At 43.9% G+C, this 13,129-nt stretch overlaps 1 protein-coding gene across 1 annotated transcript in view; it reads right to left on the bottom strand.

Annotated features, from left to right (window-relative positions):
• Positions 1-820: 820 nt before the first annotated feature.
• The window catches only part of LOC146196565 (replication protein A 70 kDa DNA-binding subunit-like), a 31,141-nt gene continuing 18,832 nt past the window's right edge, over positions 821-13,129 (bottom strand). Inside the window, exons 11-16 of the mRNA XM_084598313.1 lie at positions 11,732-11,801; positions 10,051-10,194; positions 7,013-7,254; positions 6,088-6,204; positions 1,375-1,461; positions 821-1,090 (exon numbers count right to left, since the gene is read on the bottom strand). Of these exons, the coding sequence (XP_084454439.1) occupies positions 983-1,090; positions 1,375-1,461; positions 6,088-6,204; positions 7,013-7,254; positions 10,051-10,194; positions 11,732-11,801 (768 nt within the window). The 3' untranslated portion in view covers positions 821-982. The remainder of the gene's footprint in view (positions 1,091-1,374; positions 1,462-6,087; positions 6,205-7,012; positions 7,255-10,050; positions 10,195-11,731; positions 11,802-13,129) is intronic.

Raw genomic sequence — 13,129 nt, forward strand, 5'->3', positions numbered from 1 at the left:
CTATTATTATGGCTGTCGCCTTAATAATTCATAACTGAACTTATCTCGAGCGGTTTCGGTTCCAAACGTCAGCAGCAAACACGTTACAGACATGCTGAGGTCACGTGAGGTGTGCAAGAACTTTGCTGAGCGCGCTGCTGTAAATCCCCTCTATACTCTGCTACCGTTCTCAGCACCATCGTCAACATTTTTCTCCCCCTCCCCAGTGCTGCTGCTGCTCTTTCCCTCAACGCCCTCAATGCCCTCCAGCGCAGCCGCTAACATTTCCCTCGAACCTCAGACTGCACTCCATCGCTCTTTTTCAGAACCCTCCAGCGGTGGTGGTAAAAAAGTTTATTGCCTCTGAAATTAGAGAATTACATAGAAGTTGCTCTGGGGTCAGGCTTAGTGCCCTTCCCTTCACTAGGTGGAATCCCTAGTACGGGACCCCAGTGGCTTCTGCTACCACCACTGCTCGTTTGACCCCTGCCTTTTGGGCTTTCAAGTCTGAGCAGGCGAGTAGGGTCGCCTCCCAGTCCTTCCGGGTGGGGCTTGGGTTGGGTGCAAGAGCACGGTTGGAGAGGCACGTCCACACAATGTGGAAGAGGTCTGAGGACCTTTCCCCATAGTGTAGGCACTCCCTGGAGAAAACAATGTGTCAGTGTTTTCACCAGCACACTTCGTTATTTTGTACCTCACAATGTGACCTTAAAAAAATGATTTAAGGCTCTCGCCATGAAAAAAAAAAAAAAAAAAATTTTGGTGAGTCTACTCCTTTGAAACTTGCCACTCGCTTCCAATTTCGAAACTGACATTACATGCAAAAAAAATATAGACAGCGTATTCTAGAAGGCTTTTATTATACAGTCATGATTACAGATTATCGCTCAGCTGATTAAATTAGTCACTTTCATGCACAATCAGAGTAATGTTGAAACGCTGGGTAGACCTTTTTGGATATTTGTTCTGCACCCAGTTTTTTCTTTGGTGCCTTGCTTGGCAATCACAGAAGTTTGCGAAGCTCAGCAATGTCCTTGAGTAGCTTCTGTGTGTATTCAACATAGTTCACCGGAGCGACTGACATAACGGAAGTCTTCAGGCGGCTCTCGTCCTGCAATAAGATTAAAGAGCAGGGATGAAGGCAAAACTTGAAATCAGTTGTACAAACTGCTTTGCAAGAAAACCACTTCTATGTACTATGTAAACGTAAATAGGTCTAGCTTCTGCTCAATACAACGTAACAAAACTCATTCTTTAGTTCACATGGATTTTATGGACATGATGTTCATGCTGATTAAACAGCCTGAATTTTTGAGTTTATATAACACAAAAATGAGTATGCAGCCCACTCAATATTTTGGTTGTGTGATAGGAGCCATGACTGCCATCGCTCACATTAAAGACTTCCATCTTGGTCCGAAGCCTGAAGATGAAGGGCTTAAAGGGGACTTCATTCAGGATGTCTTCATATCTGCTGTCCTCCTAAAGTACCAAAAGAGAAAAGAATGGGGGCCAAGAAAACTTTATCAAAACAAGAACACACCAGTCAGGATACAAGTGAGCATTAGAAAACAAACTCTCTCTTCAGGTGGCCATGTGGGCAATAACAGCAGTGGAAGTACTTAAGTGAAGAAGCTTTGAAATGCTCCAAGGAAATAAGTACTTGATCATGGAAAACGAAACCATTAAGGTAAGAAGTGACTGCTCCAAGACAGCTTTGTCACCATATCAAACAATGAGACTGCCTTTACCTTTCTTCCTCCCAAACCACTCACAGTCACAAAGCAATGAGCACAACAGAAAAGTACATACCAAGAAGGAACTTTGGTAATGTGTTGCATACACAAATAGCAAGCACTCGTTTAGTTTAATTTACAGGATTTAACATGCCAAAGAAACTAAAGGAAAAGAAGGAACTTTGGTAATGTGTTGCATACACAAATAGCAAGCACTCGTTTAGTTTAATTTACAGGATTTAACATGCCAAAGAAACTAAAGCTATGAGGGTGCCGACTCCAAAAATTTTGAATACTTAGTGTTGTTTACCGTGCACCAACATTACAAATGGTACGTATGGGTGCCTTTCCACCTCCATCAAGAAGCACCCAACGCAGCCAGCATCAAACCCATATCCATGGGATCAGCAGTCAAGCATCCTATCTACTGAGCCACCGTGGCAGGGCAACAAGTACCTGTCCCAACACAAACATGCATGCCATAATGCAGTAGAGTGTCAGTAAAAAAGCGTGTGAAATATTTTCGTCATCCAAAATTCATGTGATTCAAAATAACACAAATTGAATACAAAGACAATGAAAATACATCCATATTTGCATGGCACAATTGTTTTCGGCAGAAAAAGACCATATTGCTGATTTGTGCTCCATGTAAAATGCAACCAACTGTGTAAAACTGCCCATTCACCGTAACTATGTCTCGCTGTCTGACTACTATGATGCAGAGCCTCAAGGGTGCTAGACGTAGCTATGTCGCCATGCTTCCTCTTTGGGTCTTTGTCACCTTCAGGATTCCCAGTTTACCTTTAAATGAAAATTACTGTCGCGAACTAATTTTTCCGACTCGCCTGACTGTTCAGCTTTGCCATGGCATCGTTACGCACTCCATAGAGTCAATGTATAGCGCAGACCAAATTTTAGACGCTTGAAACTTTTCTCATTACTTTCCGGGCTTTTTCTCTCTATAGTAGGTCAAAAGCTACAAAAAATTGCCACATCGCTGCAATTTCGCTTTTCTGCAACCTCGAACCCGTGTAACATGCATCCCGCATACCAAACGCTAGCTGTGGCAAGTTAATGGACCCGTTACTCCCCGAAATTGGGCGGCCTGGGCCCTGCACCACTGCACAGTTGCATCGGCCATCGGCGACAGAGCTCCGCAGGATGGAGGACGAGTCAGGTAGCACGAGCATGCTTCTATCTCTTGATAATATGTTAAGGCATGCATGTAGTCGCGACGAGAGCCAGCAGCGCGAGTCCGCTTGCAGACAGCAATGCGCAAGCACGGAGAAAAAAAACTGCACGCCTGTCTAGTGCTTAGAAAGCGCCTGCTGCCAACAGACAACAGACACTGATTTTATTTGTTTTGAAATACACCGGTGTCCCAACTAAACACAACCTCCAAGAGAGCCTTGCGCTGGCTGGACAGCAGCTGGAACTAGAGAGATAGTGCCACTTTTTCTTTTTTTGAAACCAACGCGCAGCAGACTTTCACTGCACCTGCGGAGACAGCCGGCACTTTTTTTTTTTCCCACACGGAATAAAAAAGGCGCTGACAGAGTCACGAGGGAGCAGCAAGTCTTTGCTCAAACTAGCTTGCCGGTGTCCAGTATCTCTTTTTGTTTGAACATCGCACCGCTCTGACCGTTGCGCGGTTTTTCCCTGCTGCTCCAGCGAGGAGACCGGCTATGAGAATAAGGAAATTGACGCAGAAACAGGTGAACCAGTTTTTCAAGCTACTCGGTAAATAGAGTGATGTAAATTTTTATTGTGAATTTCTTTCTTCGGACTGCCTGGCTTTCCACACGTTTTTTTGGCTCCTTCAGTGTCCAGAAAATAGGTCAGCAACTCTACTTTCCAACGATATATGGGCAATATTTTAATGCAAAATAAAGGCATGAACAAATGTTGCATCACCAACAGTTGGGTTAGTAGTGTGGCAAAGTCTGTTGACTGCCATTGGAACAAGCACCACTTGGTGCTGGGGGATTGGATATATCTGCATTGGCACAGCAATTTTCAGCCAAAAATGTCCGCAATGTTTGTCTGGACCTTGTCTCAATGTCGTGAAGTGATCCCTTCTGAAAGCCATTAATAGCGAGCACCCACGTGCAGATGCCCCGCTTTTTTGCCTGCCTGCAGCATATTGTATCAGCATACTTTGCTCAAGAGAGTCTTAAAATCCATATTATAGTAAAAATTGGATCAACTGTAATCGCATTGTCAAGATTCTGCTACTCCCCACCCCCTTTAACAAGTACTGGTCGCCTAATGGTGATGATGAATATATAGGTTTTTTTTTTTGACAGCAGAAGTGGAGCTCTGGCTAAATAGTAGTGTAGTACGAGTACAGTATAGGAACAAAGTACAGCTGTCTATGCAAGGTGGAGTCAAAGGCCCATTTTCCGAGCATTTCACCTCAGAAAGGCTGGGCACCAGGCCAGGGAAAGCCTACTAGGTACCTGGCCGTGCTGACTATCAGGCACCAGTTATGTATCTATTTTCTGCGATGCTGCCTCAATAATGCCTCAATATTGTGAGACATCTAAAAAGAATTTCTCCTAAACCCACAAGGGGAACAGAGAAAGTTCATATTGAGTTTTAGCTGCTTCCCCTTGCAGACGCTCTTCTCTTATTTCTTCTTGTCTCGTGCCTTCAGTAGCACCATATCATTTGCCAAAGCCTTAGCCAGTGCTGTTACCCATGACATCCCTACTATACCCCCAACTTACCATAAAAATCCGTATATAATACAGGGAGTAATTTCGAGATACCAAAAAATGAAAAAAAAAAAAAAAAAAATGTTTTCATCCACGCAAAAGGCGAGCGAGGAAAGATCAGCAAAAGTATAAATTTGCGTTTCATTTCCAAGTTTCCCCGCATATAGTACCGCTCCGCACTCTCGCATTTAACGCCACCTGCACACCATACATTGGATAGTGCCACGAACCTTCATGTGCCAGCTCTAGTTCCCAACCCTGCTCGCGCAAACATGCTTAATCGGAGAATTTCACGCACCCTGAGAAGAAGAGCAGCTCATTATCGCCCCGGCAATCACGGAAGCCACATGGTCCTTTGCCAGTTCTAAAACCGGTAGGCCACTACAAGCTCGGACGCAGAACGGTAGCGCAAGGTCTGCCAGCCATCATGTGCCGGGCTCACGCCTGTTCCCAGTCGGGCGGCGTGTGCGCCAGGAAGTGTTCTCAGATTCAGGGTTTTTGTAATCGTTGTCGTATGGCACGTGTATCACCTGCTGACAGTTCCTTACTATGCTAGACACATCTTTCTGTATAAAATCTTTCTCAGTATGGCTAAGCGTGCTCAACATCCTGCGCGACCGGCAGCGTTCCTTAGGGCGTACTGGTCAAATGTCTCCGATTCGGCAGTAGGGAATGGCCAGCATGACTGGAGAGGCACATGAGAGACTGGTGCAAGGTGTGCTCAGCATGCTTCCGGTCGTGTGCGCGCTGCAGGTACAATGTTCACAAAGAATGCAGAGGCAACGTGGTGAAACCGACACAATCGGAACAGTCAGCCGACGCCACTGCTCAATAGTTTCCTCTCGCAGGAAGCCTGATGCTGACAGCGCTGATTAATAACGAGGCCACAACTGCGAATTCAAGCTGAAATTTGTTCGTGTCTGCACATAACATGAGGCGGAAATCTGACTTGATATAATAGCGTAAGAACCTTATAATATAAGCGGGTTTTTACAGTAGATAATGCAGGTTGGCGCAAATCCTGAAGCTCCAGCAATGCCAGCTGCAGTGCTAGCTGTACTGTTTTACAACATGACGTGTTGCGGCACCTGTAGTGTCATGCTTGTTCCTCTCCCTTCATCGTCACCTTGCAGAGCAACTTTTCCTTTCTTTGAACATGAACCAACTGGCCCACAAGAATGTCCTTCTCAGGCAGAAGAGCTATTTTCCTTTGTGTACGAGCCACTTAGAACCAGGCAACGTGACTAAGGTGTTCGCATTGCTACAGTCTGCCCACTGAACTAGATACCTTCCCTGTCGGCAGCTATCTGCATGCTTTTCTCTGCATTCAAAGTTTAAACTAAGGTCACGCATATTTTACTGCAAAGTGATAAAACAAATTATAAAACAAGTCCCGCCAGTAAGCTCTCTCCATGCTTTCTCGACTTCCACTGGTGACAAACAGTCCTTCATAACCACACTTAAGATGCCTGCAATACAGAGTGATTCATACACCTGTGTCTGTCGAGAAAGTACAGCATCCCATTGTTTCAGTACACAGCTTGTAATGAGCCGTCGGGAAAGACAGCTGACCTACTGAAAGCCAGCAGTATCTGCAGGGAATAGAAACTGCACAATGTTCACGGCAAGACGTATCTATGAGCTCACTGTACCTTGCTGGACTTTGAATACATCTCGCCCAAGTCTTCTGCTGACGCTCCAATAAGCTGCTCAGCCTCCTTGCCAAAACAGGTGACCCACTGGCCATCACTGAAGTCTGTCAGATTTGCCTGCACGCGGGCAAGAAAAGTGCAGCAAGGAGTTCTGGGTTGCTCGTCCTTACACACGCAGTGTGGGAAAAGCATGCATAATAAGAGCCTGCATTGCATGTTCCACATAAAAGCATATTCTAGGTTTACACACACCAGCGGAGTAGCAGATAAGAACATTCAGTGCTTACATTTACTTCTCAGAAATGAAAGAGTGCATCTTTTGTATTTCTGTGCTAACGAAATCATGGTTTATTTCTTAAGACTTCTTTTTTAATATAAGGACTTAGTTTCTTTTCTCTTCAAGTGGTCACCTTCAAACAAAAAAAAAACTTTTTCTTTTCATGACAGCCATTTCATCACTTTCTTATACTCTTGTTTCTGGTTGCATCATCACCATTCAGACACTGCTGTTATTTCTATTGTCTTTCCCATGTGTTAAAAGCCAGACTGTGTGCATTGTAGCTTCGCCTCTTTAATAACTGTGATTAGAAGCTTTCTTTGGCCTCACACAAGTACATGCAGCTCACTTTGATACCCTCAAAGGCTCTCCAGGCCCGCAGTGCCCACTGCTAGCTATGCACTTATGAGGCGGTGTATTCTTCCCATGTTTTTCTCGCAGGGCCTTACTGGAAGCCACTGGCCTTACTGGAAGCCACTAAAGTCAAGAACCAAAAGCTCGCCTTTTTATGGCACCTAACATTTTTTTTCTTTCAACCTTGCATGTCAGCCACAGAAATACCGTACGTTGCTTAAAAGCTGGCCCACTAAGGTCAGCCACCATTCCAGCCACCTTGTAGCAGCCTCCACCCGCCAAACGAAGACATACCGAGACAAGAAGCCTCCACTTGAAATCCATAGTCTCCCGAGCACACTTCTCACACCGGTAGTAGCCGTTTTCCAGATCAACCACTTTCTTGTTGCAGTTCTCACTGGGACACGCCTTGTAGAGGCAGTTCTCCTTGCGGATGATTGACACACATGCCTTGACACTGTAGTAGTCAGGCTTATCACCCTGGCCCAGGTTTTCCGCCTTAGCCTGCGCTAAGGTCTTCCAGTTGGCATTGCCGCCTGCATGAATGACGCTGGGAATTATCACTGGAAACGACTAGCTACAGTACTTAAATCTTTGAGGAACATGCCCGTAGGCCATCGATCCCACATGATTGGTAGTTTTGCATGAGCTACCAACTCAACTTTTTGCACATTCAGATATAAAGCCCTTTTTATGAGATGGTTCGGCAAATGCAGTTTTGGTTTCTGCGTAGATCTTTGTCATTTTCGCAGAGAGAATCATTTTGATGGTGGTGATCTCAAATATAAACATCTCAGAGCATGCAAAGGAATAAGAGTCGGTTGCATGCTTCCCACTGCTTCTACAGCAAATGTTTTGATGACAGCTGTAGCGAAGAGTCAAACGAATTCAGGAGTTCTAACTTTGCTCCAGTGATGATTCAGGTATAAGCCTGGAACGTCAACTAGTGGCCCAAGGTGAGCATACTTCTGGTTTTAGTTCGTTACAGAGTAGTTGTGCGTGCTCACAACACATTCTCACTATTTTACTTCTATTCTATAGGGTTTCAACAACCTATGCCGTTAATCAAATGAACTTCCATCAACGCAGAAGTGGATGGAGTTTTTGCCTCAAGGGGAATATGGCATGTACCTGGGTGACAATGTTAGCATAGAACCGAGCAAGTCAAAAAATTTATCAGCCTTTCAATGCTTTCTTTTTTCTTCTTCAACTCAGATCACTGAATCTGCGTAAAAACGAACAAATATGGGAACAAGAATCAACTAATGCTCACTGAGACAAATCCTGGGAGAGAGTCAGCCCTAGGGAAAGGTTTGGTTTATAAGGTTTGGTGTCCCAAAGCGACTCAGGCTATGAGAGACGCCTTAGTGGAGTGCTCTGAAAACTCCAACTATCTTGTGTTCCTTAATGTGCACTGACACCGCACAGTACACTGACGCCTTGCTTCTCACTTCCATCGAAAAGTAGCCATCGTGGCTGGGATCAACCCATGTTTTTAGATTCAGTGGTCGGGAGCCCTAACCAATCACCGAGTCGCTGTGGCCAGGGCCCCAGGAAAAGTTCAAGTTCACTAGGTCGAGTGTAGGGGTGTGCGAATATACAAAATTTTGAATACAAATCGAATATGTTTGTTACTCGGTTCATATTCGAAAAACACATTCAGAATTTTCGTATAGGTATTAAAAAAATTTTGAACATGCCGCAGTTTCATGGACTGCACACTTCACCGCAATGCTCGACGGCGTTGACTATGCAGTGAAGCATCCTCAAAACGCTAAGGGACTGTTGTGCATGGAGGGACCTTATCTTTCGTGAAGAGAGCCTTCCCAAAAGTGTGCGCAAGGCGAAGCATTTGACGAAACCGCGACAAAAACATCGTTCTCACTTGTATTTCCTCTCAAATGCAGACAATCATCATGCAGGTGTTCATTAGATAAAATTACTGAGATGCTAACAGTTTTTGGCATTTCTTTTTTTCAGGCCAATTCGATAATTTGAGCTCTCGGTTGATTCAGATATTCTTTCTGGTCCCACGAAGGCTGAATGGATGGGAGTTTACTGTATTCAACAGCAATATAACAGCTCCAACCCGTTTCACACAAGTCTATCGATAGACTACAAAACCCGGATTACAAAAACCGGAATATGGAATCCTGCATAAAATTTATACTGGACCTTTCAGCAGGGTGTACACTTCTGTGCAATTTCTGTTTAATTTTTATTTGCAAACACTCTGTAAGTATTGAGATCACAACAAGATGGATAATGTAAGTTATTTTTAATTTCTCGTTCTTTTTTTCACTGAGCAGACATTCTATTCAATATTCGAAGCCATTTTTCCCCCATATTGGTATTCGATTCGTACTTGAAAATTTCAATATTCGCACACCCCTCATCCAGTGACATGCACGAGCATCGTGAAGCTTCTGTGGCTGAAACTGTACTGAAATGTGAGAAATTGGTATTCGATTCGTACTTGAAAATTTCAATATTCGCACACCCCTCATCCAGTGACATGCACGAGCATCGTGAAGCTTCTGTGGCTGAAACTGTACTGAAATGTGAGAAATCTCTACAGCGCTCTCCATCTGCCACGGATCAGATCAGGCCACCATTCAGTCTTTTACCACTGCACGGAACTGGTACTTGGGTTGCACAAGATTGCGTTACAGATTTTTCTTCACATCATACATAACGTTTAAGCAAGTTTCTTTTTCTGCATTTGAAAGCCCATCTATTTAAACAGCTACATTTATAGCAGAAGTATAATTTCATTTAATATAATATTTTTCCCTAAAACTCCTCGTAACTGCCCATGTTTTCCATTGTCCCAAAGATATACATCCACAAACCTAGATACACGGGTTAAAAAGTTCAAGCTATACAAGACTGATTAAACTAGCTATAACGGAGATAAGGCATGCAGAATAAGCCTGGGCACTGACATCAGTGGCTCACAAATTGTTTATTGCAATCAAGTAGCAAAATGAACGCGGTGAAAAAAGCCAGTACTCTGATTTTAACACTGTTTCTTCATTTCATTAAACTTCTGCTTCTTAAAGAACATACTGACTTCGTAACAGAATATGCCAGACTGAGAAAACAATAACTAGAGACATAAAGACAGTATGTCAGAAGGGTTATACAGCATAATCTTGCAAGACGCTCGAAAGAAATCCGAAAAAAAGAAAAACGAAGCCAGGACCCTGACACTAAATTTTCAATTTATAATTTTAGGTTTGACTTTGAATGCGAAAATTATATCCAAAACACGGGTACAAGTGAAATGACCCCTAACGCAGATGTTTTTGCTGCTCGAAAACCTCACTCACCCATGGCTCCACCGGCGCGAGTCGAGAGTGAACGTGTCTGCAGAAGTGCACCCTCTTTGGTGTACCAACCAAGCAGCGCATGGGATTCTGGAATGTCTGGGTTCACTTGCAGCATGCTGGAGCTAATCAAAGAGAGCGAGACCCCTGCAAAGGAACCACGGTATGAACCAGCACTGCCTCCTTGACAATGCCACACAAATGCATCCACAATACGTCTTGGAACCTCTAGTGATGTTCCATTCAAGAGATTTCTCCTTTGCCGAAAAATTTCCAAAGTAAAAGTTGACGAAAAGGGAATCTTTACATACTTTCAGGGATATTTAGGAACCAGAATTTTCTCATTTTTCGCCAAATTGTTGCAGGGTAAAAAGGCAAGAAACAAACACTTTTGTGTACAAGCTGAAGGGAAGCTGAAGTGATTTTTTCGATACTTGGACGTGATACAGCGGTTCGAGTGCACTAAATATGTAGCTAAAGCCTGCGAACTGGTTTTGTGCTAGCATTTAAAATGATGACGTAATCACAGATTAAAAGTAAGGCTTCTCCTCAATGTGCCGAAGCAGTGCAGAAGAACTCACAATGACGTCATGGTTGCCGAATCTTAAGATTTCCCCTCAATTTGCCCAGATACCATTGCGCGTCGTCCAGTGATTCTAAGCAAATCTTCATGAGCTACACATTCCGTAGCATCGGTTTTCTGTATTCAGGAAACCATTTCTTTGCCTGAAGCGTAGTGCCGCTACGCATGATGTCATTGTTGCAGCCCCAAACCGGTGCGGTGCACTCCGGAGAAGTTTGAACTCCTACGGAACTTAATTCAACAATTGCATCAGCAGTTCAAATGCTGGCACAAAAAAACTTTGCATTCATTATCTGCAAATTTCATACATTTCTCTCCTTCAAGCTTGCCAAAATCTGAAACCGCTTCAGCTGCCCTTTAAGGATATTTTTGGTTACGGCATGAAAACATCACTGGGGACTTCCAATCAAGGAGAGAGAGAGAGAAAAGCTATTGTCTTTCCTAGCAACTTCAACTACAAATGTATAGGAAGAGGTCCCAAATTAGACACCACAACAGGAATACTTCACAAAAACGAAAACAGAACTAAACAAAAGCAACCGCACACAAAAGCTAAACCTTTGGATTAACGAATTGAACTGCTAAGTAACCACGCCATTATCTCAGTTTAAATGTAGGAGAGCACCAACATACTTCTATATATAGGCAACCAGAGCAACTGATCTATTTTGCAAATATAGATGACTTAAAGTGTGACACGCAGTTCACTTATCAAGATAAATATATACAAAGCATGAATTGTTATAGCAGAGCAAGGTATAGATTAGCAGAAACACAGTGAATACTAAAAAATAAATATAAAAAGTACCAACTCAAGAAGCAAACTTCCAAGGCATTAAGCAGCCTTATTTAACAATATGTCCTCACTCAAGGCTCTAATCCAAGTCACAATCCTCAAGCATAGATATCGGTTTTATCCTTTACAGACAACCTGGTCAACAGATAAGACAACAATGTTAAGATTCTATCCAAACACTTAACAAGTCCTCCTGATGAAGGACTAGGTCTCACTCCCACACATTTAAAGGCATCAAGCGACCACGTTTCTACAGAAAATGCCAAAGGCAGAGGCACACAGTCAGAAGAGCACAATAAACTTACCACTGAAGTCTGACACGCGTGCTCCTTTCACAGCCACAACAGGGTTGTCACTGCCATCAAACTTTTCAGCCTGTGGGTTAAGAAGCGGAAATAAATGTGGTTAACATTTGAACTTGGGATGCTTAGGGTAGCATGGTGGCTAAACTACCCAACCTTGCTACCTTATTAACTCAAAGAATAAGGTTACACCACTGCAAAACAAAGAAAAGCTGATAAAATGGCTGCGTTTTAACACTTCAGGTAGCACTCCTCACAATGTGGTATCCCAGTTTAAACCTGGCAACATACCAATGACAAAGATCATTCTTGTACTAAGACCAACAGTGTGAATCAGTTCAATCAACGTCATCACAAAACATGGCAAAGAAACCTAGCAATGCACACAATACATGCGGTGTCGTACTCTAAGAAATAAGCCTTAGTGTCATGCGCAGTATTACTGTGTAGGGGAAAAGATGCAAGCAGGACAACTCATCCCCTACTATTCTGCACAAACTTCCCTCTTCTTTTTCACTAAATTCAATAAACTCATTAGGGAGATTTAGAATAGGGTAAGCCTATCAATTGGGGGATAGGGGATTTAGTAGAGCATAACTGCACAGGCCCAGAATGCGCCTGTAATTAGTAATCCCTTTGCTCTAGAACTTGCAGTGACGTGAGACTAATGATAGTCACTTGAGCGAACATATACCTTCAGAGTAGGGTGTTGCCGCTTAAAAAGATTAGAGGGTCTGTTGGATGTCTCTTAAAGGGCCACTGTCCAGGGCATGACTTTTTAAGCAAAGGAGCCCAATGCTTCGATCAGGTACCGAAGATAGTCTGCGCAAAATGCTACAGCGATATGCGCGCTGCAAAGCAGCAAAAATACAAATCAAAGCTCTCTCATCCTTCCCGTCGGGAAACCAGCTTCCCCGTTCTTGGTCCGTCTCGCTGACTGACGAGTGAAGGATGGGCGTACACGACAATTGTGTGCGCCGCTCGCTGCGCGCTTTTCCCTCGCCATGGCCGGACTGAATGCAATGAATGCAGCGGCGCGCGCTCCCTCGCCCTTATCGTTTTCGCGCATGCAGAGTGCCATGCCCTACCTCCCGCCAAACGCGGAGGAGGAAGGGGAATTTGGCTTGCGGAGGCTAGACGACCGGGCAGGAGAGTGAAAGACCTTTGCAAGGGAACGGGAGGAGAGAAACATGACAGAATCAGTTGATTGCGGTGGCTGTAACTTCATTATTAACTACTTTTCAAAAACATTTTTTTTTTCGGCCTTGCGTTCTGGGGGCGAAGCCTCACAGACACCAGGGAAGAAAATATTTTCAACCGGAGGGTGGACAATGATGGCCCTTTAAAAGGAAAATGACGAAAACCTACCTTCCTCTTCTATCATTTGCCTCTCATTGTTTG

Source organism: Amblyomma maculatum, chromosome 3, assembly GCF_055883805.1.
Source record: "Amblyomma maculatum isolate TAMU_Amacu chromosome 3, ASM5588380v1, whole genome shotgun sequence".
Taxonomy (NCBI): Eukaryota; Metazoa; Arthropoda; class Arachnida; order Ixodida; family Ixodidae; genus Amblyomma; species Amblyomma maculatum.